The 24,812-nt window shown below is 44.4% G+C and overlaps 1 protein-coding gene across 1 annotated transcript in view; it reads left to right on the plus strand.

The window, feature by feature from the left end:
- Positions 1 to 24,812, plus strand: part of NHS (NHS actin remodeling regulator) — a gene marked incomplete at both ends in the record, with an annotated part of 247,158 nt that overhangs the window by 198,941 nt on the left and 23,405 nt on the right. Inside the window, one exon of the mRNA XM_079542207.1 lies at positions 23,583 to 23,735. Within this exon, the coding sequence (XP_079398333.1) occupies positions 23,583 to 23,735 (153 nt within the window). The remainder of the gene's footprint in view (positions 1 to 23,582; positions 23,736 to 24,812) is intronic.

Raw genomic sequence — 24,812 nt, forward strand, 5'->3', positions numbered from 1 at the left:
ATGCAGAGGTTGCCAAGCGCACAGCCTTCCACACGGGAAATATACTTCGAGCCTCGCAGGTGGATGGAAAAGGACTCGGTTGGCATTTGTGTCTGTAGTAGGTGGCATTTAGCATTGCTTATAGGAGGCAGAAAGTCTTCTAGCCAACTGTAGAGATAGAAATGAATCATGCTTTCATGGCAATTTCTTCTTCTTTCATTGCCAGGTTTTTTATTACGAGCATTTTAATTCTAATGGAACTGAATAGTAAATGTCAACATGAGATGTTTGGACTGTTACAGACAGCATATGCATACATATTTCTTAATGGCAGGCATTAACCAGTTGCGTGCTGCAACCTCCGTTGCACTTGCCCTGTTGCTGTTTTTGATAGAAATTGGTGCACTGCTAGGCTGCTCTGCGGATGGTCAGCAGCACAGAGACTTATTCTGCTCACTGGATCCTGAACTGATCTGCAGCAAGCAAGCCATTTTTAGGTGCGTAAGGTTATTATGACAGGTCCATTGAGGGTGATCACCAAAATCGCGGGCAGGAAAGAGTATCTCAAGTCAGTATTTTCAGGTATTAGCTATCATTGTCACTGGTACAGTTTGGGTTTGTGCTTGTTATTGGTGCTGCTTGGTCCAAAGGCAGAAGCTGTGGTGCTGAGGGTCCATTTGGCTATGAAAGTAACATAATATTTCTTTCTGGGCTCCCACTTGCCCATAATAAGACTTGCTTGTCTTCTTATCAAAGAGAGTGTGAGTGATACCTGAGGAGACCTTATTTTTGCTTACGTATGTATGTGATAACCACATATCTTCTGCTGTAGTCTGTGGCAGCATTTGTGAATTTAAGGCTGGGAAATCTGGGTTTGAGAATGAGTAGGAGAAAAATGGGAACATCATGGTATCAAACCAATACAAAATGTTCCTTCAGGGGATTCCTGCCAATGATTAAGGCTTGGGAAATCAGTTATTGTCCTTGAGAAGGCTCTCAGTGAAGACCATCGAGGAACAAGGCTTTCTCCTACCAACTGTCATGAAGATGCTGGCAGCTGATGTAGGGTTGTTTTGAGCTCCTCCCCTTGCAACATGCCTTGATGGGAGATCTGGTAATCTCTCCCTTCTGTGGGTCCTTCCAGTGTGATCCTTAGTGTTGGAACATGTAACTCAGGCCAAGCTTTCTATTTGTATCAGCCTGGTTTTCATCCAGATGTATGCTTGCCTGTCACTGATAGTGCTCATGTGGGGGCTGTGTGCCTGGCAGGTGCAGGGAATGGATATCAATACTGAAGTAGTCACCACAGCACGTGGAGGCTTTCCATCTCTCCAGTGCTAAGCTGAATCTATTGCTGTAAATAGGCAACTTTATTTTCTTTGGATTTTAGTGTAGCACCCTTGACCACAAGGAAAATAACATGTTTGAAAAGGAGAACAAAGAATTGTGCTTCTGAAGTAAGCGTCTCTTCGTCCTCCTCATTTGGAGGCTCTAGCAGTCCCCCTGCCCCTTGTCTGGAGTACGTGAGGGCACGAGATTTGGCTTGTCTGTCTCAACTCAGTTCATCTGAGGTGAGAAATTGTGAATTCCTGGCACTAGAGATGAAGCCTGCTACCCAAAGAAGAGGGGAGCTGCACATGACTGCAGCCATTGAGCCCGCTTCTGCAGCCTCTTCCCCCTTAGGAACCAGCTGACTTTGCAGCAGAGAAGGTTAGTAAGACCTTTACAAGTGCAAACAGAAATAAAGCGCTGGGACAGACAGCCTGCAGAGCTTGTGTGATGTCCTTTGATGCTTTTTAAGACTGAGTGAGAATAAAGTTGGGGTGGTCTAGAAATGCTTGCTCCACTTTAGAGCAGGAAAACTACAAGTAGGATTGCATTTTGACCTTTTTAGGACAAGGTCAGCCACACTTGAGTCAAAATTCAGTTCAGGAAGTGTCTTCTGCGTCTGGGGGTGGGCACCTCATTTGCTATTCTTGGCAGTTTATCTGTGTTTCAGGACAATGAAAGTGAACTTGATAGTTCTCTCATGGTTCCTTCCTGCCCTGCATTTCTGCTGCAGTACAGCATAACCACACTGAAGTCCTACCGCCAAGGGAATGAGAATGTTTCAGTCTCTGAGCCCATTTAGCTGTAAAACTCTGCTGATATTGTCTGCAAAAGCATCACTGCCATGAGTGGACTTGATACAGGAAATGGGAACCAGTGCACAAAGTGAATGTAAAGGTTGCAGTAACCTGGATTTTGGTGAGCCTTGGGTCTTATTGTTTGGCAGCTACGTTTGCTTATGCCAGACTCTGGTTTGAACTGGTGTCTTGGGGAGCACTGAGGCAGTGGGGTATGAAAGAAGGAAATTTTACTTGTGTGACCACTGCCCATGGCGAAGAACATTTTTTCTATCACAATTCTGACGGTATGACTTTCTGTCTGCAGGATAATCTTTCTATATGCTTGTGTGATAGAATTTATATACTGTACCAGTTGTTCTCACCTTGTATGTTCTGCCCGAGAGAGGACAGTATAAGCTCTGTGGGAGCTCAGGTTGCCACGAGTTCAAGGTAACAGGTATATCAGAGGGTATTTTATGGGCATGCAATGGTGATCAAAGCTATAAAGCTACAAAGAGGACCCAAGGCTGAGTACCCAAAGCTACCACAGGAAGTGAGGAAATCAGCTTCAAGGGATGAGATGACATTGTCCTAGGAAGGGATCTGTATCAGTACTGCAGAGAAAGTACAGATAACTGAGTCCCTGAGACTATGTGTGAGGGAGGAGAAAAGGAAGAACTTCCCAGTTCCAATTTTAATAATGAGTTCAACTCTGTGCGTGTGACCAAGAAACACTGAGGTCAGGTGTCTAATTGCATTTATGCTATTGCCATCCAAGTAATTATCTTCTCCCCCCTTGGCATTTCATTAGGGTAAAACTGAAGTGATTTTGGACTGCTGTAGTCTGATAAGTCAGAAACTAGGTAACATCAGTGGCTTGCCTGATGGGCTGTCTCTTTTGGTCTGTATGGGTAGAGCTGGCAGTGGCTACATTCCTCTGGGAGATTTTTTTCTAGGCTGAGTGTTTGATTTGGGAAAAATCTTTGTAATCACGTCAGTTCTTGATTTTACTAGAGTTACTCCCATTCAGAAGTGTATTTATAATAGTACTTAAAGTGATGGGAATTTCCAACTACATCTTCACACTGTACGTAGCAATTGATTCTGCATCTGTTGCAGATGGGAGTGGGATCAAATATAATACATCACTGTAACAGCGCATAGTAAAGATGGATGATTCTGGTCCATTGTGATACATGCATGAATCTTAATGTCTTCTGTCATTGTGAGGAATAAAGGGTGCTGGCACACACGAGTGAGGAACAGCTATTTTGTGCCCTACAAAGCGTGCAGACATGAGGTGTTTAGCTGGTGGCAGCCTATATGTGTAGAACTCTACCATCATTGGAAAGCAGCCCCCCTTTTCTTCAGCCTTATAGCAGCCAAGCTTTTGATGCCAGAAGATCTTGCTGGAATGAATCAGCCACAGAGGCTGTTCTTAAGAGTGCTTTTAAAAGCTGTCACTTAGGCTTGAGATGAACACTAGAACAATTTGCTGAAATCTGAAGCCATTTTGTGACCCCTGCATTTTGAGAACCCTCTGGAAATAACTGTAAAACACTGTGCTGGTTTCTGCCTCTATATGAAGGAGGGAAAAAAGCAGTAGGAGAAAAGGCTAGTTCTGTCCGATCTCCCTATCTTTCAAGAAAGACCGGTGTTTTCTACCAGGTTTACAACAGTGCTGCATTCACCTGATAATGATAATAGTAGATAATCTTCATAATAGTGATAATCTTCATATTCAGCTACAGATTGCACCCTCCCCCCCAAGCCTCTTATAGCACAAAGTTCATTTGATGGCATCAAGCATCTTGTTTTTCATGTTTCTGCCAGTTTACCCCTGCATAACTTCACTGCCAGCTGTTGGAGCTAACTTCTGCTCAGAGGAAAGGTGATGCACCAATGTCAGAATATGCAGATTCACATTTACCAGTTGTACCTCAACTCTCCTGTACCTGACTTTTTTTTTTTTTTTTGGCACAGCACAGGCAATCAAAATTTATCTTCCAAATTAAGACTGTAATTATATTTTGATAAAGATCTGGCAATTCAGTGAGAATGAAATTTTAAGGGTTGCCGGGATACAGATGACTCTGGGTTATGGGGAAGTGTTTGCATGAGGAATACTAATCAGCCCAGGTTGTTCGGCATCCTTATCTAGACTTATTCAATAGTGTCTGATAACACAGGCAATCAAGTGCTTGTTTCTTTGCTATTATTCTGGCAAAGTGATTAAAGATACAGGCTGTGTTTTATGAATGAAAAGGTGACATGCTCAACATGGACTGACACAGATACGTCCCTCTGTTTGACATGCAAGAAAAGTGAGGGAACGGCGTTCTGACCATGCCAGCATTTCAGAGCCAGCCAAAACAAGTCTCTGCTTGCTTATCCTAAAAGAGCTAGTGGATGTACCAAGGATTAGCCCTGGCTGGATAGCTGCAGAAGGAGCAGCATTGTAGAGCAGGAGGAGGTGACAGGCTGCATGATTTGACAGAGCGCTGTGAAGGAAAGTTCCCTGCTCGCATGCAGAGACTTGCTTGTGCCAGCCCAGCAGATGCATAAAGCTCAGCCTCAGTGCTGCAATCTGACAACAGAAGAGCTATAGCGCTTTCTATCTTTAAGCTTCTGTATGTGACACTAATTAGTTATTATTGAAACTTATTGCTATTCAATACTGGTACCTGCTGACAGGTATTATATGCTGACTGTGCTGCAGGAGCACTTGCGGACCTCAGAGTGACTTCTCTCAGGCGTTCTTTGCTGGGCAGTCAGCTTCAAAAACAGCACAGGAGGGGAGGCCAGTTAGGGAAAGATATATTTTCCCTTGCGCTTGGTCTGCCCCTGTTTTCTCCTGGCACCAGCTCTACCAACACTCTATTCACTGGTGTTTTAGGGATTTAATTGCAGCGCATGGTTGTATTTTTACTACAGATCAGAACAATTCTGTCACTTTACAGTTTTTTCAGTTAAGCAGTGAGGCAGTGAACGTGGTATGTAACAATAAAAAATGTGTTCTGGTGGGATGTCAGTTTCACCAAAATGGATGATTCTGTTTCCTCGCTGATCTGAATTTCTCTGATATTTGTGGTGACTAGCTTTTATTCTCAGTTTGTTCTTTGAGGAGCCATCAGGAAAGGACTAGACTCTTGCAGCTTCAGCAGCGTGGAGGGGCGGCTGGGGGTCAGGGAAAGGGGCTGCACCACAGCACGGTGGGCAGGGAACGGGATGCACAGGGCTGTGGGCACGGCCCCAGTGCCGGAGTTCAACACTCTCAGACACTGGGTTTGGTTTTGGGTGGTTCTGTATGAAGCCAGGGGTTGGACTCCTTGATCCTTGTAGGTCCCTTCTGACTCGGGATATTTGATCGTTCTAGGACTTTACGTGCTGCTGCTGGAATGGCAGGGGGAATGGGTGTGATCCAGAAGTCTGGGGTTAATAAACATTTTGGGAAGACAGGATATGTTTGAGATGCTGCAGCTCTGAGACAAACTAGTGAACTATAAAATGTTGGAAAGCCTTTGTAGCATGAGGTGTGTGCTGCTCCCATGACAGTCTCTCCAGTTCAACCTGTGCAGGCACTGGTCACCTATCTCAGACAGCTCCAAAGCTGCAGGGCCATTCCTCAGCCTAAATCATAGTTTGCTGTAAGCTTTGAGAGACGCCAGAGTGTTTATCTGAATGTATGACTGACTGGTGTTCTTTCTGTCTTGGCAGTGCTGGAAGCCTGCTCACATAAGGCAAAAATAAAGAAGAAATAAATCTCTAAGTTGTACATCACCGCATAAATGTATCAAGAAGTGTTTAGCCAATTTGGATGCATTTCCCTATTCAGTGGCTGACTGATGCGTCAAACTGTTTTACTGCAGCTCCGTGCTCTGAGCTCTCTTTGGGTCTCTACCAACTGTGCTTCTCTGTTTTCCCACAATGCAGATTTTACATTTCATTCAGTTTTTCTTCTGCTTGCTCTGTGATGCCTCTTCATCACACCTACATCTTCTTAGAAAAGCAAGCTGGGAAGGAGAATGAGAGCAAAGGAAGACAGGCTTTCACTGCAACCTTAGCAGAAGCAGAGATATAAGCAGAAGCACTGCAGCTCTGTTATATCAAGTAGTAAGTATGGATAGAAATAACAAAATCAGCAAGGCCAGAGCACAATAACTATTTTATTCTGATCGTCTCTTTTGGTACATCAAGTACCATACAGTATCCTCTTAGCTGAACAGTGGAAGAAGGAAATTGGTGTTTCCATGGCCATGTAAGTTCAGAGGTCCCAGATGTTTTCTGATGTCAGCATCACAGTGAACCTCTCTGGGATTCTTGGAAACTTTTTGGAGGCAGGCAGAGCCTTCATCTTCTGGCAACTGCTGCTTTAACGGGCACTATACCGTTGTCAATACTCCCAAGAGGTGCAGTAAACGTTATGTTATGAATTGTGGTCTGCAGGCTACCAGAGTAGGATTTGGTACTGTAAAAAGCCCGGGCTGGGCATGAGAAGTATTTACTGAGTATGTCAAGTGAGGAAAGATCAAGGGGAAAAATTACAATCAATGACTGGGAACGGGGGCCTAAAACCTGTAGTGCAGCATCATCCCACACTGTTCAGTCCCTTTCATATGGAACCTAAGGGGTTACTTCCCCTCACCAAGTCCATTCTCATTACTCATTTCTGCTTGCACAAATGTATTGGACAAAGCAACGTGATCCTGCACTCTCTGAATGTCCACAAGTAAACAGGCACTGAAAGAGGAGCAGTATAAGCGTCTTCTAGCCAGCACTTTTCCAAATTAGTCTAAAGACAGTCTCAAGTTGACATGATATGACCACAAACTTCAGCAGACACAAAACTGGAATTTCTTGAAAACTCAGAAATTATCCCACTGTGCTGTAGAAGTATATGCAAAATAAATTGTTCTAGCCAGTAAAGATTAGAAGGTTTCTTCTGACAGACTGGATGAAGTTTTGTTGTAACAGGTTCCATCCCAAAAGTACACATAGGAAAATAGAAAGAGTTGTATTTATTGTTGACAGATGGCTCCGTCCCTTTGCAAAATGACGAAACATTTGTAAAATGTTACTGTTGGAAAAAATACTACGAAGAGAAAAGAGTCAGGATGCTAATAGAAGGCACGAAGGAGAACCATACAAAGAATATTGGAATGAATCTCTCCAACTGCCATTTTCATAGCTACCTTTTAGAAATATTTTCTTCTCTGCTGCTACATAGAATTCCATTTCTGGGATAAAATCAAAGTGTGTTAAGTATGCCAAAAACCCAAACTTCAGATGTAACTCTGCTTAACAAAGACACTGCCAAGCAGTGACCTCACCCTTGCTTCACTGAGAAGATTTACTGCATCCCACAGGAAATTGATACTTGCTAATATGAACAAACATGAAGATGGGATTACCAAACTGGCACGTCAAGGAAATAGTCTTGATTTTCCAGAATTAGCTGTGATTTAAGTAGAGTAGTTATAAAAGCCTCGAGTGATTCTAAACCTGGCAGTTGATTAGTGAATTCGTGCATTTTCCCTATGCCATGTGCGTTTGGGTTATGGTGGAAATCAGACAGGGAGCCAGGCTGGCTCTTTTCTCTTTACTGAACATGTCAGATTAATTCTAAATAATGAGCAACTTGGTATTTACCCAGGCCAGCATTTTGGAGCTGCTTGAAAATGGCAGAGATTGTTCTTCTGGGGCATCCAATAGGTTCAAAACCGTGGGGTAGGGAACACAAACCGCAGCTTTTCTGACCAGGTTTGGAGTATGCCTTAGCAGGGAACAGTCAGACCTACTTTTGTGTGGAGAAATAACGCACTAAAAAAAGGCCCAACAATAAAATATAATTTTAGAATGGGATCACAGAATCCTTAAGGTTGGAAAAGTCTACTAAGGTCATCTAATCCATCCATCAACCCATCATCACCGTACCCACTAACCATATTATCATTAAGGTTGTAAAAGACCTCTAAGATCATCTGGTCCAACCATCCAACCAATGTTGCTCACTAAACCATGTTCCTTAGTACCGCATCAATATAGTTCTTGAACATCTCCAGGGACAGTGACTCCTCTGCCTCCCTGGGCAGCCTGTGCCAATGCATTACATATAGCACATGAAATGAGGAGCCTGTTATTGTATGTGTGAATTCTTGGTGCAAAGGGTGATTTCTTCCTTTAAGATACATAGTAGAAAGAGGAGGTAAGGGTAGAAGATCCTGAGAATGCACAATGGTTGAGAAAGGCAGAAGGGATGTGCCCAAGATCAGAGCTGGGATCTGCCTGCACAATAAGAAGGGGGAATGGCTGTTTATGAGGGTGAATAGTGATAGTACAAGGGGAAATGGTCTTAAACTGAGACAGGAGGTCTAGGTTAGATATTAGGAGGAAGTTTTACACTCAGAGGGTGGTGATACATGGAACAGGTTGCCCAAAGAGGTTGTGGGATGCCTCATCCTTGGAGGCATTCAAGGCCAGGCTGGATGTGGCTCTGGGCAGCCTGGTCTGATGGTTGGCTACCCTGCACATAGCAGGGGGTTGAAACTGGATGATCATTGTGGTCCTTTTCAACCCAGGCCATTCTATGATTCTGTGATTAACCTGCTGAGCCAGGCTGCATCTCCAAACCACTACAGCTCAGGACACCACCGTTTGAAAGTGCTGCCTCAGTTCTTTGCTTTTTACTGCTTCACAGTTCCTATATATTTTCTTCTTCTCTTCTTGTTTTTTTTTTTTTGTTTTGTTTGTTTTTTTGTTTTTGACTTTAAGCTCAGGCAGGGATAAGAGCTTGTTTTCGTGTTCTCTCTAACACCCTAACAATACTTGAGATGCTACATACAAAATAAGCAGATGGCTGCGAACTGATCTGTGTTTGTATATAAAATGTCTCCGACTTAACAAAAAATATCTGCAGTACATATTAAAAAAAAAAAAAAAAAGTTGGCTGAGGTGGCCTCCCCCTCTCTGTTAACAGATGCTCTGGGATTTTATGTGAAGCCTTATTGCCACCTCCCCCAGACAGCATCCTGCTGGATCAGGGCTGGGCTGTCTTCGTGGGTGTTGTCTGCCTTTTGCTGCTCAACGCCTAGAGCGTTTCAGCCTGGGGCACAGTCTAGCACCTCTTCCAATACTTCATTTTTTTAGTGCTGCTCAGAAAATGTGCACTGAAGGAAGAATGGCAAAGAGGAGAAGGTGGTAAGGTTGGAGGGGAACAGCAAAGGCCAGATTTCATGTCCTCAGGTAGCCAGAGCATCCAGAGGCTACCTGAAAGAGGACATGAGAGAGAGAGGACATGGCAAAGACAGCAATATTTGACAGTCGGTCAGGCTTACCGTCTCACATTTCTGGGCATGGTTTCTCCCTTCTTCATAAAATTGAGTTTATTTGTTGAGTTTCTTGGTCAGTGCGTACTGTTTGAAGTTAAGTCCCTTAATTCCTTACTAACTTGCCTGTCTGAGGCCTTTGCACCATGACAGCAATGGGAATGTCCTGATAAAATCTGCAGGCTTATCATCACAGTCTATGAAAACAGCCAAGTTCTGACATGGCAATGGCATTGGTCAGTTTGTGTTGGAAGGAAGGCTGTTTGGTTCCTCATGTCTGTGTACACAGTGGTGTCTGATCGCTGGCTGGATGTCACGAGGAAGCCGAGGACTGCAGGATGGCTTTTCAGCCCTGCAAGGGCTCTCTACAGGGACGTGTGGGATCCAAACACCTGAATCCAGCACTGAGCCTTGGACTGACAGCTGTCCGTCTTCTCATAGTTCTCCCAGAGTGACCAGAGCAGCACTGGCTCCTCCAGAAGATTATTTGGAGCTCACCAAGGCTCACTCATACTCAAGATCAGAGGGGAGCATGTCTGCAAGCTATAGAAATACTGCAGGGAGACACATCTCCCTTGGGGAAAGCTAGTTTTGTTTGTACGTTCTGTTCTCTGCTGCTTTATGCTTGGGAGTGTTGTCAGCTCTGCTCCCTGTGAAAAAATCTTCACTTCCCTAGGGTGCTTTCTCCCGTGATTCACCATTCTACTCAACACGTGATACATTAAGATCAAACACAGTTTTCTACTTGACGGCCACATTTTTACTTACGCTTCCTGCATGATAATTTCAGTGACGGTGCTCTCCTTCCCCTCTCCTTACTGCCATTCCTTTTTTTTTTCTGTAAAGTATATCCTAGTTTAATTTATTTTCCTATGGCTTCTAGAGCAAGTTATTTCTTGCAGTTTATTTTAATTTGTCATCGCTGCTTCCAGTTTAGAGTTCAAAGGCTTCCTGTCCACTGTTGCAGGCCGATATCATTCCTCAGTATTGTAATTGATAGTTATCACTGGACATGGACCTGATGCTTCTGCACTTTTCTGGCGACATGTATCCATGTAATTGCATTTTCTGTTTTCGTTCTTCATGTGTAGTGCTCAGTACATGATCATAATAATATGTACGACCAGGTGATGATTTTATATGTTCATTAAACAACCACTCATTTGCCACTTGGCATATTCTTTATGCTGAAACTGTAGTGTTGAAAGCTGCATTATACTTGGTCCAGCACATGCACAAACACTGATGAGGTATAAATGTGCAAGAATTTGCTGTTCGCTGTTATGCTCTGACGGAAAGCTCTTGACAGAGAATGGCCCACAGCCCTGCAGCATTTGACTAATCCTGGAGCTCTTCAGAAATTGTGGCTGTTCATAAATAAAAACATTAGAACTCAATTAGTTTTTCCTATGTAACTATGCAGCTTAGCAATATATATGTGAGTACAGACAGTAGAGTATGGTTTTGCTCAGAAAACGGTGTTAGCCATAACAGTAAAGGATGGCATATGTTATAATCTTTATTAACACTTTTTGACACTTTACAAGAAGTAAATGAAATTTGTTTTAGGCTGAATGTTCTCAAGCTGCATTTTATGTGCTATTTGCTGTCGGCTGTGACGTCTCAATTCAAGCAGGGGATTAGTAGGTTACTCTGAGCTGTAGGAGCTCCGTAGCTGGCATGGTAACAGGTCTGCATCCCCTGCAGGGTTGTGCAAGGGGTTGCAGCTAACAGTGCTCACCAGTGAGCTATCTGCAAGCTAGCATTTACCATTTGGTGCTTGTTTACCATTTTAAGTATGCAGGGACCTGAAATGCAGTAGAAAAATAGAGTAGCACTACAGAAAAATATTAGTGCCTAAGGTGAGCAAGCTGAGAACATGTTATTCAAACAATAACAACAGCAGGAGAATAGCTTATCTCGATGTAAGTTATTCACTTTGAAGTCTATAGGTACAGTATCATGACAAAGTTTCCAAACGGTATTTGAACGGGCTCCTTCTGTAAAGTAATCCAGTATGTCACAGTGGCTTTGTGCATTTGTATACAGAAAATACAGTAAGTATTACAGTCCATTCCATATATCATTAAATGTTTGTTTTTTTCCCAGTTAAGGGCCAATTTCTAGCCTTTAAGCCTGTTTAAAAATGCTGCAGTGTTTGGGTATGATCTGGTGCCTGGGTGGTGATTTTGGGCTGTGTCTGGTGGGGCAGCTGGCCCTGATGGAAGGGGGCTAGCCACAGCCCTGGTTTTCCTGCTGTGCCTTTTGTAACATGAGGTGCTGCTGCCTGCACTGGAGTTTGTGTATGCAGCAGCATGGTGTACCATGGATTGGAGTAAGTTTTTGATAGGAAACAAAGAGCTTGAGGAAGGGAAAGTTACTATACTCTCTCCCCATCTTGCAAGGCTAACAAGAATCCCTCTGTAAGCAGGTTTCTTGGTTAAAATCTATTGCTTTGAGAAAACGTAGAAGGGGCAGAGGAAAATGTATATTTTTAGGCAGTTCTCCTTGTCCTTATATAATAAAGACTACATTCAGTATTATTTCAACAAGTGAAACTCTGTGAGTTAGCTGGCCATATTATTTCTTCTCGTCTGTGCTCAGAGTGGCTTTCTGAACTCTTATGGCCCTGCTTGCTGTAATGTTTTACAGAAACGTCATGTCAGAAGTGGGTCTGAAGAAGGATGTTGCCAGACAATATTGAAATCAGACCTCCCCTTCTGGCCCAGAGCTCCTTTGTGCTAGGTGCTCTGCACGCCCAGTTCAAAGTTGGTTGTACAGAACTGTACGCTCACATAAATCACTTGTGAGGTTGAGGCCAAAAGGAACATCTGAGAGGAGCAGTGATGAATGACTTAGGTATTTGCTGAGTTGAGGAACAGTTTCATTGAAAGAACACTGGAAGAGCTGCCTCATAAATTATTTGTATCTTCAGCTGCGCCTCTGTGCTAGGTCTGACCAGGACTATCATCAGGGTGGCATGAGAGTCACCTTGTAGCATTGTGTATGTGGATTGTGTTGCCTGAGCAAAGATACAAGTTGCCTTGCTTTCCTGGGGAAGAAGCTGCATGGTGTAGTCATGACCCTAGGAACAGAGACCTGGAAGCAAGCCATGTATCTCAGTCCCACTGTAGGAAAAAAGTGATGGAACTGCAGGAGCTGTAAGGATATTTCCCTGGGGAAGAGAAAAGAGTTGCCCTCGGTCCCTTGGAGATGATTGACTTTCTGTCTTCCCCCAGATGCCTGTGAGTAATTCAGAGGAACACTATAGTAGCCTATTATTTACTATATATAATTGGAAGACACTGATGCTGCTTACCTCAGCTTGCAGTTAAGCATTGCTCAGGGCATCTAGCCAAGCATACTGAAAAAGACTGATGGAGAGGAAAAAGTGTGAAATACTAGCCATCATTTCTGCTCTTAACACATGCCTTGTTGTTCCTGACTTTTGGGAGCTTGATTTCTCAGCCTACCTGCTGTGTCAGTGGATGAGAACCAGGGCTGTGCTTGTTCATTTTCTGTGTGAACTTAGAATCAAAGAATAATAGAATACTTAGAATTGGAAGGAACCTCCAAAGGTAATCTAGCCCAACTCTCCTGCAATGAACAGAGATATCCACAGCTAGATCAGGTCGTCTTCCGGCCTCACCTTGAAAGTCTCCAAGGATGGGGCATCTACCACATCTCGGGGCAACCTGTTCCAGTGCCTCACCACCCTCACAGTGAAAGACTTTTTCTGTATATCTAGCCTAAATCTACCCTCTTTAAGCTTGAAACCATTTCTCCTTGTTCTGTCACCATAGACTCTTTAACAGAGTCTGTCCCCTTCTTTCCTATAGCTCCCCTTTAGATACTGAAAGGCTGCTACTGGGTCACCTTCAGCCTTCTCTTCTCCAGGCTGAACAGCCCCAGCTCTTTCAGCCTGTCCTCATAGGAGAGGTGTTCCATCCCTTGGATCATTTTTGTAGCCCTCCTCTGGATGTGCTCCAGCAGGTCCATGTCTCTCCTCTACTGAGGACTCCACATCTGAACACAGTACTCCAGGTGAGGTCTCACCAGCACAGAGTAGAGGGGCAGGATCCCTCCCTCACCGTGCTGGCCACACTTCTTTTGATGCAGCACAGGATGTGGTTGGCTTTGTGGGATGTGAGAGCACATTGCTGACTCACGTCCAGCTTCCCATCCACCAGTGTCCCCAGGCCTTTTTTGGCAGGGCTGCAGTCAATGCTTTTATCCCTCATCTTGTATTGGTAGTGGATGTTGACTCGACCCAGCTGCTAGATCTTGCACTTGGATACGTTGAACTTCATGAGATTCACTTGGGCCCACTGCTCATGCCTGTCAAGTTCCTTTGAATGGCATCCCGTCTCTCTGATGTGTTGACTGCACCCTGGGCAGCTTGGTGTCACCTGCAAGCTTGTTGAGAGTGCACTCAACTCCGCTGTCAGTGTCACTGATAAAGAAATTAAAGAGTATCGGTCCCAGCTCTGACTGTGGGGCATGCCACTCATCACTGTTCTCCATCCAGACATTGAGCCATTGACCACCACTCTCTAGACTTGATCCCACAGACAGTTCTTCATCCATTGAACAGTTTACCCTTCAAATCCATGTCTTTCCAATTTGGAGAGAAGGATGTTGTGGGGTACTGTGTAAAAGGCCTTACTGAATTCTAGATAGATGACATCAGTGGGTCTTCCCTTGTCCACTGAGACAGTGACACCATAATAAAAGGCCATTATGGTGGCCAAGCAGGATTTGCCCTTGGTGACACCTTGCTGATTCTCCCTGATTATCACCTCCATGTCTTCCATGTGCCTTAGCATAGCTTTCAGGAGGATCTCCTCCATGATCTTTCCTGGCACAGAGGTGAGACTGACAGGACAGTAGTTCCTAGGGCCATCACCTGCTTGCCATGACTTTTCAGATATCATTGAGAGCGCCTTGGTGACTACATCAGCTAATTCCCTCAGGACTCTGGGATGCATCTCATCCGGACCCAGAGACTTGATGAGCCTGATCTTCACTTAAAGTGGGAGAGACATTGCTTCCCCAATGCCCTCCTACCAAACCGAACATTTGAAGGCTGTGTGGTGAGCAGTTATCAGAGAAGAGCAAAGCAAAAAAATGCTTCAGCCATCTCCTTGTCAGCAGTTACCAGTCTTCAGTCTTAGTTTTTGCTTGGGGACAGCTTCTCATCTTGGTTACTGGCTTCCCCATGCTATTGGCCGTGAGGAAAATCTGCTCTCCTCCCTCTCAGGCAAACCTTTACAGGGCAGCCCCTCTCACCTCCAGCATGTGCTCAGGTATTTGTCACCCAGGGATGACCTTGTTTTCTAACTCCTTATCATAATGACCTTGCTAATGACAGTTAGCATTATTCACAAATAATAAGGGCACTTTGCTTTTGTTTTTTTTACCATTATTCACAAATAATAAGGATGCTTGGTTTTGTTTTTTTCCTGGAGGACAGATAGTGAATGATGTGAGTTCATGTACAATAAATGAGGTCTCAGGAACCTTTAAAAATAGTAATAGGGGAAAACATTCACAGAAAAAATAATCCCCAGTACTTTTACAGTAGATACAAAATGTAACTCATTACAATATTCATAGAATCTTAAAAGTTGGAAGTGACTTTTATAGGCCATCTAGTCCAACTGCCCTGCAATGAACAGGTACGCTTACAGCCACATCAAGGTGCTCAGAACCCCATCCAGTCTGATTTTGAGTGTCTCCAGGAATAGGGCTCCTACCACCTCTCTGGGTGACTTGTGCCAGTGCTTCACAACCCTTACTGGGGGAGTTGTTGTATAAGAGGTAAAAAAACCTCTTCCTTACATCCAGTCTAAATCTCCCCTCTTTCCATTTTAAAACTTTTCTCCTTGTACTTTTCACAACAGGACACAAATCTTTTGCTGAAGTCTTTCCCTTTCTTTCTTACAACCCCCCTTTAGATATTGAAAGGCCACTATCAGGTCTCTCCAGAGCCTTTTCGTCTCCAGGCTGAACTTGTCTTTGGTTTGGTTTTGTTGTTTGCATTTCTTTGTGTTTTTCTTCTATAGGAGTATGTTGCCCTTCCAGACAGGTGACTTGATCATGACCTATAGGAAAGCACATCAGGGACTAGGAATATGAAACAGTGGGGCCATAGGGCTCTTTTCCTTCTAGGTTATCATCTTGAATGAAGTGTATGTCAGTAGTAAACAAAATGCTGTCAGCTGCTGATGGCCATTTGATGCCCTGTGTAGAATAAGTTGATGTCCTTAATTGACTGTCCGAGAGACAGGTGTGTCTATCATTGCACTGTTGATGTAATTGATGCTATATTACACTCCTGAGCCAAATGGAGGAGAGTAATGGAGACTAACTCATAGAGCTTTGACGGAAGACTGTAGTTTATGAAGATTTCAAGGAAAATGGAAATATATTTGCTGTTCTTCAAATAAGTCACCTGAATCTTATCTTCCAATACGCTGAACACAGCATATTCTATGTCAAGTGTCATCTTCCCCTGTGCTTTTTTATGGCCCCAGTGTTTTACAGCAGGATTTGTGTTGTGGATGCTGACATGGAGACGGGCTCTGATGCACAAGCCTCTGCTCTCGGAAGGAGAATTCTTGGTGGGGACACAAAAGGCTAGCACGGGAAAGCTTTCTTCTTCTGATAGAAATATTCAGATAGAAGTATGCATGGGGATTGAATGTTTTGAATAGGAGAAATAGGCAAAATGCATTAAAATGACTCTGAAAGGCTGTCCTATGACAAAACTGTGTGTGCAGTACTTCAGATAAAAATATCTGGGTAGCATGAGTGTGTTTTTTCACAAGATCTTGAAGGTAAACATTAACCAAGGAAGAGAGGATAATAAATGAATTTTGTAAAGCTTTGTTCTTGAGTGCATGTGGAGTCCAGGTGGCTGATCTGAGAGCAACATCACAGTGAGCTGCACTCTTCTGTGTTTTAAAGAGGAGAGCAAGATGGTGACCTGCTGGAGCAACTAGGGCAAACCTAGTAGTGATCTGAGGATGAGTCAGTGTAGGAGAAAAATAGCAGAGCTGTGAGAGAATTGGAAAGGATGTTTAAATACACTTGCTGAGCGTATTGTAGAGAACATGCGCTGCACTGCTGGAGACAAGAGACTATCTTACTGTATGTCATTGAGAGTGGGAGTAATGAGAAGGTCATTGTGAAGAAATCTGTGTTGAAACGTGCTGAAAGAGCTCCAGACTGAAAGAAGTGTTTTCAGCTAATGAAGAATGTGGGATTGAGAGAGGTCTGGAGATGTTAGTTACATGCTGTGATGTGTGTGTACATAAACATATATGTGTGCATACGCATGTCTGATGTATCACCCCTACTGCCAGCATGCCAGCCTCACCATTAGATCCAGCAACCTCAAACTAGCAGGACTCAGGTGCTGTCTGCCTTATGTACCATTCTCCTGCAGGCAGCTCTGATGCTGCCTTTTGTATCATTTCAACCTTCAGCCCTCTGGTAGAACCACTAAGCTGTGGCATGAGTGACCAGCTGGGTCATGGTCTCTGAAGAAGTAGAACTCAGTTAAATGTTTAATTTCATGCATACAAGTGCACAACTGAGAAAACTTTTATCTAGTCATAAGTCTTTAGCTGCCCTGGGAATAGAGCCAGGCCAGATTAGTAGTTTTGTTTCTCACTTACTAACCTGCTTTCCCTGATGGACTTTCTGCTGCTGTGGCAGAACAAGGACCATGGCTACGCATACATTATTGAACGTTTCAGTTGTTTATTAATAGATAAGTGTGTTGCACTCCCTCCAGTGCTTGCTGTCACTCTGCATTAGATGGGATGTGCACTGGGGAGATTTTATTGGTGCAGAATCTGGTGTGAATGGGGTAGGGGCATATGCACAATTGCACATATTCATGGAGATGTCTAATAAGGAGACATGCGCACCTAGAATAAAAATGCCATTCATCTCTCCAGTCTGGCTTATGGGTGAGAAGGGCAATTCTATTAACAAACCCCCCAACAGAAACCTTCTGTCTGTGACTACATTTGCTCCTGTTTGTAGCTGAGGGCACAAAGCTGTTTCTCTCCCAGCCACTCTTGGAGGCAGTGGAAAGCACAGACTAGAGAACAGGAATAAAAGGAGAAGAAGAAACCACTGGCTAGAGAAGCTACACAGGAATTAAGCCTTAAACATAAAAAATACTGTGCATTTCTGTGAGGTTACTGTCTATCCTGCAGTGACAGCTTTGAAAGACTTTGAAATAACAAGCCCCAGTCTCTCCACTGTAACTTATTTGACAGTTAGTGAAAGCAGTTAAAAATATGTTCAAACACCGCCAACAGTGATTGAAGGCAGCAAAGCCAAGAATGGGATTAGCATGTGGCACTCTGCACATAAGTGCATATTGCTGAACAGTGTAATCTTCTTACTTGTATAAGAATCGCAGACTTCCTAGCCCTCTTGAATTGTGTCTGTTTGTTGTGCCAGTTAACCGAATACCAGGTAAATGCAAAATTCAGGGATCTGCACATGAAAATGACATCTAAATCATACGCTTTCCAGTGTTTTCATCTTCCCAGATAACTGAATGCTGAAGATGGATGGGGTTTTGTCCATTTGTCCTTTTTTTCCTCCTGAATAGTTGTCATTTCCATATGTATGGAATAATTGGAGGCAGAGAAATGTCACAGTGATGCACTAAGAAATTGTGGTCGAAACGTGCGGTGTTTCAAAGTACTGGCAAGAAGTAAAACAAAGAGTGTAAAAGATCATGGTCCTTCTCAGCAGTTTCTGCTGTCAGTGCCTTTCTGCCTGAGTTTGAAAAATTTGCAAACTGTCCATCCATGAGTGTAGAGCAGAATAATAATTGTGCTCCTGTTGTTGCCCGCTTGTAGCCAAAGGCTTATCTTGCGTTGTTGTGTCTCCCCTCCTGCTTTCATGGGCAGGTATGGCCCACGTAGATACAGCTGTGCCAGCTTTGAGAAGTAGTCTAGAAGCAGACCCTCTAAAAATGGGGGTCAGTCCAGTAGGTAGTGGGCACTGGGAAGACTGGAAACACCTGCACTGAATAGTGCCCCCGGCAATGTCAGTGCACACACACCAGGAAGGCAAGAATGATGTAAGAGAGGATGAGAGGACCCTATCCTGACACTGAACAAACCCCAGAGATGCACAGGAGTCATAAAGAAGAGGAGGCAGGGGCTCTGGCACGCGGCTTTTTGTTTCCGCGAGTTGGTTGTCTCTAATCTTCTGAGAGAAGTGTGTTTAAGAAGCCCTGTCCACGCTCTGGTGCAACCTGCCTTGGGTCCACTATGCCTTGTTGTTGCTGAACCATGCACCAGTCTGTTTGGGGACAGAAGAATAGGGCAGGGTCCTACACAGTCCCCATGGTGCCAAGCATCTGCCTCATTGCCATCACCTCATGTCACTCCCAGTACGAGGACTTCAGAAGAAAAAGCCATCACTGTCAAGCACTGCTTCACACCAACATGGACAGAAATCATTGCTTCCTTCTGGCAGGGAAAGAGGATGGCATCCTGTTCTCACTGGGGTGCACTAAGCCAAAGCTGTCAGGATACATTTCTGACTCCAGAGGTGTGAGAGACATTGTGTGCACGCTCATGCTTGTGCGTATAGATCCTGGAGTTACAGTAAGGTGGTTGCTCAGCTGGGAGGCTGAAATGCTGAAGAGTCAGGAGCCTTATCTGCAAGGAGCAGAAGCCCCTTTGCACAGGCATTTCTGAATCCTTAATAAAGATGTGATGAGAAGGGGGCTGATCCAAATAGCTATCTGCAGCTCCGTGGGATGAGGTCTGAGTTAGCAAGTAGGTGAAGACCAAGGGAGATATTTGGGTGCATGCATGGGTGTAGAAAACAGATTATCCCACTTCAGAGGTGCTCCGGTCTCTGTCCTTCCAGGCACTGGTCCCTGCCGGTAAGCCCAGGCACCCACTGCACTTCTCTACTGGTGCAGTAGACAAAGAGGGAGCCACTTGGAAAGTGCTGAGCTTGCTGGTATATCGCACGGAATGTGGGACATGTGCAGCAAAGAAGTGGTTGTAGGTTCTTGTCAGCCTTACAGGCTTAAACCCCCTGGATTTTACAGCAGAGACACTAGTACTTAGGGGAATATGCATTCGAGACATGCAGAGCTATAAATAAAATTCACATCAGACTCAGCACTTGCCTCAATGAAACATTTATGCACTAATATGCATGATGGAGTTGGATGTGTTGCTAGATTATCTAGTATTTGAGATGAACCAGTCTTGTTCAGAATTCATTTTCTTGCATGCTTTGCACACAGACTCAGAAGGCAGCAACTCACTGACAACCTATGCAGCCAGTGTGGAAGAGTTTGATTGGGTGAACCCTACTGCCACTGCTGCAACTGTCTTAGGCCTGTTTATGCAAAGTTTTCTTCTTATAATGAATGAAAAAAACTAGTCACCTTTTTTTACCTGAAGTGGCTGGAAATCGTAGTGTTTCTAACATGGCAGGCGAACCACCTCTGTGCTGGAGAAGGGCTTCCTATCTAGCACCTGGAAAGGTGCAGCTGCCCACCTTCGAGAGCATCCTGCTGCTACTCTACTACTACTTAGTCCTTGATTTGATTCGTTTTGATTGTGTTTTTTTCCTTCTGGACCTAAGGCACTTTGTTGAGAATGTGACAACCACTGGTTTGTCTTTACTTGTGTGGGGATTTGTGGTGTGGTGGCTCTGGGCAGTCTGTCCCAGAGCACATAGGACATGTCCTCATTCTCTACTGAAATCCCCTTCAGGCTCTTCCTTTTTTCACACCTATCACCAAATTGTGTTTTCTTTGAATCAGGAAATTCTCTCTCTCTCTTTTTTTTTTTTTTTAATCCCCTGGCACTTAATGGCAACTATAATAAAGAAATAGTAAGTTGAGAAGCAGAAGGAGTTGAGGAGGGGGGAAGGTGGGCGTCTGGAGAAGCAGACGGAGCTGGGAGGGGAACCCCTGAATCTATGAAATAAATGGAGCAGAAATCTTTCTTGCTTGGCCTTTGTGGTGTTATTATTAGAACAACCACGCCTGAGTGCACTGAAGGCTGTGCAACCTTCAAGCATCCACATGCAGTTCTGCTGCAGCAGGATTCTCTGTTTGCTTAGCTAGAGGAGGGAGGGAGAGCAAACAAGAGGATGCAAAGACAAGAAGTGTTTAAAACTGATAAATATGATCATCATTGATAAACCAGCTATTTGGGAATCGGTGAAAATCTTCTCATGAGAGCAGCCATTAGTGTATGTCTGTTTGACATTGGTTGTCAGGAAACCAGCCAACATTAATGGATCCACAAAATGTAATGGAGAATCCATTTAAACGGTCTCTTGTCGTTTTGCCATCCCACAAGACAAAAAACAATTACTTTAGCTCGAGAATGAAATGAACGTGATGGTTTATATGATTCACTTGTATATTCTAAATTGATCAAAGCGCACACTAAAAATATATTAGCAATTTTCATTTGATGCCTGAAATGCTGCTTTTCCTGTGTCTCTGCAGGATTCTTTGCTCATTCACTCTGGTGTCCAGCTGTTAACAATTTAAAGGCTGTGGTTTTACGCTTTCTGTGTTACTTTATTTACTATGCCTATTGTGATGATGCTCATGGGCTAGAGGTGCACGCAAGCTAGGCCTGTATAAATAGGCCTAGTACTACTACTACTACTACTACTACTACTACTACTACTACTACTATAAATAGGCCTGTCTGTATAAACAGACAGACTACAGTGTAAATCACCAGGAGAGAGGAAGTGCTTGCTGAAGGAGATACTTTCTCCCCGTTTTACGGAACAGAGACAAGAAACCTAGCCCTGTGCCCTGAGCAAGATGTCTCGTGGCCCTGGAAGCCCACAGCTCCATCACCTGGCAGCAATGTCTGGGCCCTATGCCCTGGCAGCAGAGCCAGGCTGAGTACCTCTGTAGGAGCACAGAAATAACAGTCAGAAAGGGTGAAGAGGAAGCTGGCCCGCTTTTGGAGTTGGTCACATCTAGCCTCCCTCAGGAGTGATGTGGACCTATCACTTGCTGGGAGGCTTTTCCCTCTCCTGCCCCTTGCTGAGAGGTGGTTGCGGAGCTTCACTGCTCTGAGGCTGGGATGGTCCTCCAGCATCCAGCCTGACTGTGTTTGTATGGGTTTGTTCTTGTTTGTCCCAGGACCAGCATTGTCCCCTGCACTAGCCAGCATTTCTCTCTGCCTCTGCACTGCAGTCAGAGGTCATTCATCTCCTCACAGCATCTTTGCAAGCTCTTTTTGCCAGCTCTTTTTTAAGTTTCTGTTCTGATCTGCCTAGAAAATCCACTCCAGCTTTTCAGTATTTTAAAGGGCCATTCAGTTCAGTGCATATTATACAATATTTCTGCTGTCTTGGTGTCAGTGGGGCATATTCCCTGGCAGAGTGAGTCAGAGTTCCTGCAAGAGAAGGAGGCACACAGATGTACGCACAGGGTGCTGCACATTACTGACTGCCCTTTCCAGATTGGATATTAGGAAAAAACAACTTCACCAAAAGAATGGTCAGGCACTAGAATGGGCTGCCCAGGGAGGTGGTGGTGTCACCGTCTCTGGAGGTGAAACATGTAGATGTGATACTTAGGGACATGGGTTAGTGGGCAGTATTGGTAGACAATTGGACTAGATGATCTTAGAGGTTTTTTCCGAACCTTAACAATTCTATGATTTGGAAACAAGCAATGTATTTGCTCGTCATTTTCATTCTGGTACAGCTCTGCCAGGTTTGTCTGCTTGCAAAGACTCAGGTGGCCAGGAGGTCACGCTGCTTTTTCTGTAAACAGCAGTGCCTGTCTACCACAGTGAGCGTGTAGTGGGATTGTGCTAGCTTGGTTTCATCTTTGAGTCTCACACAAAGTATGTTAATCCAACTCCCACTCAATCTTACTTGTAAAACATTGCTGCCGAAACCAGAAGAGACTTTCTGCAAGTTAAATATTGCAGTGAAATCTATTCTATTCTAATGAAATGTCTGAACAGCTCTTAAGTAGGTAAAACTTTCTGCTCACTTATTTAGCTCTGTCACAGACAACTACGAGAGCTGTCGTCTAGACAGACTTTTTCTGGAGATAGGAAGGAACTGCTTGTATCTGCTGTTTCATTAGCCTCCAGGGTGCAATTTGTGATCATGAATATCACATACCCTGAGTGATAGATGGAATGGGTGCAGTACTACTACTTGTACTTACCAGTTCTTGTCCCAAGATGAATTTCCCATGGAGGTCATGTGGTTCCTAAGTGGGTTAGGAGCAAGTCCCTTTGAGTCTCAGTACCTTATCTGTAAAATAGGAATAGTGCTTCCTCACCCTCAAGGGGCAAAGGAAATGTAAAATCAGCTAGTGACAGTGAAACACTCACCTACTCACTCCCCAAGAGAAGTGTGGTGGCCAGGCAGGGCATCCCTCAAATCTCTCCTTATCTGTCCCTTGAGATGCTGGATGCACAGGAGTTAGGCACATCTCCTCCAAGTTCTGTCACTCTTGAGGAAGCCTCTCAAACCTGAAGTATTTTCATGTAACTTTCAGAGACAGTTAGAAGATTTTGCTAGACGAACTGAAGTTTTCCTGTCCCTCAGAAGTCCATGTGCATTATAAGAACCCTTTCTGATAGGTGACAGCTACCGGCACTCAGCAGGATGGGCAGTTAATCTTGGACGTTATGCATGGGAAGGCAATGAGCTAGCAACCTGTGTCAGGAGTTAGCCGTGTGTAACATGATGGAGTAGCACAGTACAGGCAAGAGGAGAGGGTAGACTGGAAATGCAGGTTTCTTGCTGCCTTTGCTCTAAGTGTCACTGTGGGAATATTGTATGGCCTCTTTGCATTTTCATTTTGGCGTCCATAGAATTATTAGTCCATTAGTGCGTACATTCAGCATGTATGTTATATCATCACACCTGCTTGCCTCCTTTACAGTCATCTGCGATCTGGTAAAAAGTCATTATCTAAATGCTAAGTGGCATAATGGTATAGCAACATGGAGAAGATAAGAATCGCTGCTACTTGGTGGGATAAGGGCTGTCATAACATCCTCAGTGCTCATTCTTGGCACTGCTGCTCCAAGTGAAACTGCTTTTCAGCTAGACTGATACATTCAGTGCTGTGAGTCCGACCTGGGGCTCTTCTCTTTTACTACAGCCGTCTCCAACCTGGATGCAGAGAGCAAACTGAGTGTCTACTACCGGGCACCTTGGCATCAGCAAAGAAATATCTTCCTCCCTTCCACCAGACCTCCGTGTGTGGAGGAGCTGCACCACCACGCCAAGCAGCACCTGCGAGCCCTGCGCAGAGGTAAGTATTGCTGCATGCATGCATGGAGTGGCTCAAGCACCATGCCTCCTTGGGAATACAGCACTGGGTTTCAGAACTAGGGTGAAGAAGTTTTGGCACTTACAGAAGGCTCATGTCCTCTTTGGCTTGTTTATGATTACTAGAGGAGTTCTGAAATGACTCTTTACTCTTCCATTTTACATTCTTGCATTCTGTTAAAATAAATATTTCTGCATTGCAAGTATGAATTATTTAGTTCACTGACAAAGAATGGAGGAACTGAGTGTTTTAACAGGGCTATGTATCTCCTCCTAACCACATGCTAAACAGTGTCCCAGGACAGAGAAGATTTATAAATATCTAAGGTGTGGGGGGCAGAATGGCGAGGCCGGACTCTTTTCAGCAGTGTGTGGAGACAGGACAAGGGGAAACGGCTGAAAACTGCAGCATAGGAAGTTCTGCACAAATGTGCGCAAGAACTTCTTTACAGTGAGGTGACGGAGCACTGGAACAGGCTGCCCAGGGAGGTGGTGGAGTCTCCTTCTCTGGAGATGTTCAAGACCTGCCTGGATGCCTACCTGTGCGACCTGGTGTAGGGAACCTGCTTTGGCAGGGGGGTTGGACTCGATGATCTCAGGAGGTCCCTTCCAATCCCTACAGTTCTGTGATTCTGTGTGATTCTGTGATTCTGTGATCTAACTTTCCAGGGGCTAAACCTGGAGTCCAGTGATATTAGAGAGGCTCCACAGAATCTGAGATGCCTGCCTGGGGCTTGTAAGCCTGGAGGAGGGCTGCATCCTTTCTGGGTGGAAGCTAAGTGCCTATAGGGAGGGAGGAGAGTCCCTGCTATACAGGGGTTTTGCTGAGTGAAACCAGTGGAAGGCAAAAGATAGGCAAAGGCTGGCTTTCTCCTGCTGTCTAACTGAGGGAAGATTCCCAACTGGAGGTAGACATCTGTACCTTTCTTCTGTGGCTTAAGAAAGGAGAAAATCCATGCAGGTCACTTTTAAAATGTTCTTCTGCAGATTCCCTTGTTGGAAATGTTTTGCACCAGCAGCTATCATTGCCTTGCCCATATATTGTTGTTATTGGGTTATA

Source organism: Tetrao urogallus (assembly GCF_951394365.1).
Source record: "Tetrao urogallus genome assembly, chromosome: 1".
NCBI classification, from domain to species: domain Eukaryota; kingdom Metazoa; phylum Chordata; class Aves; order Galliformes; family Phasianidae; genus Tetrao; species Tetrao urogallus.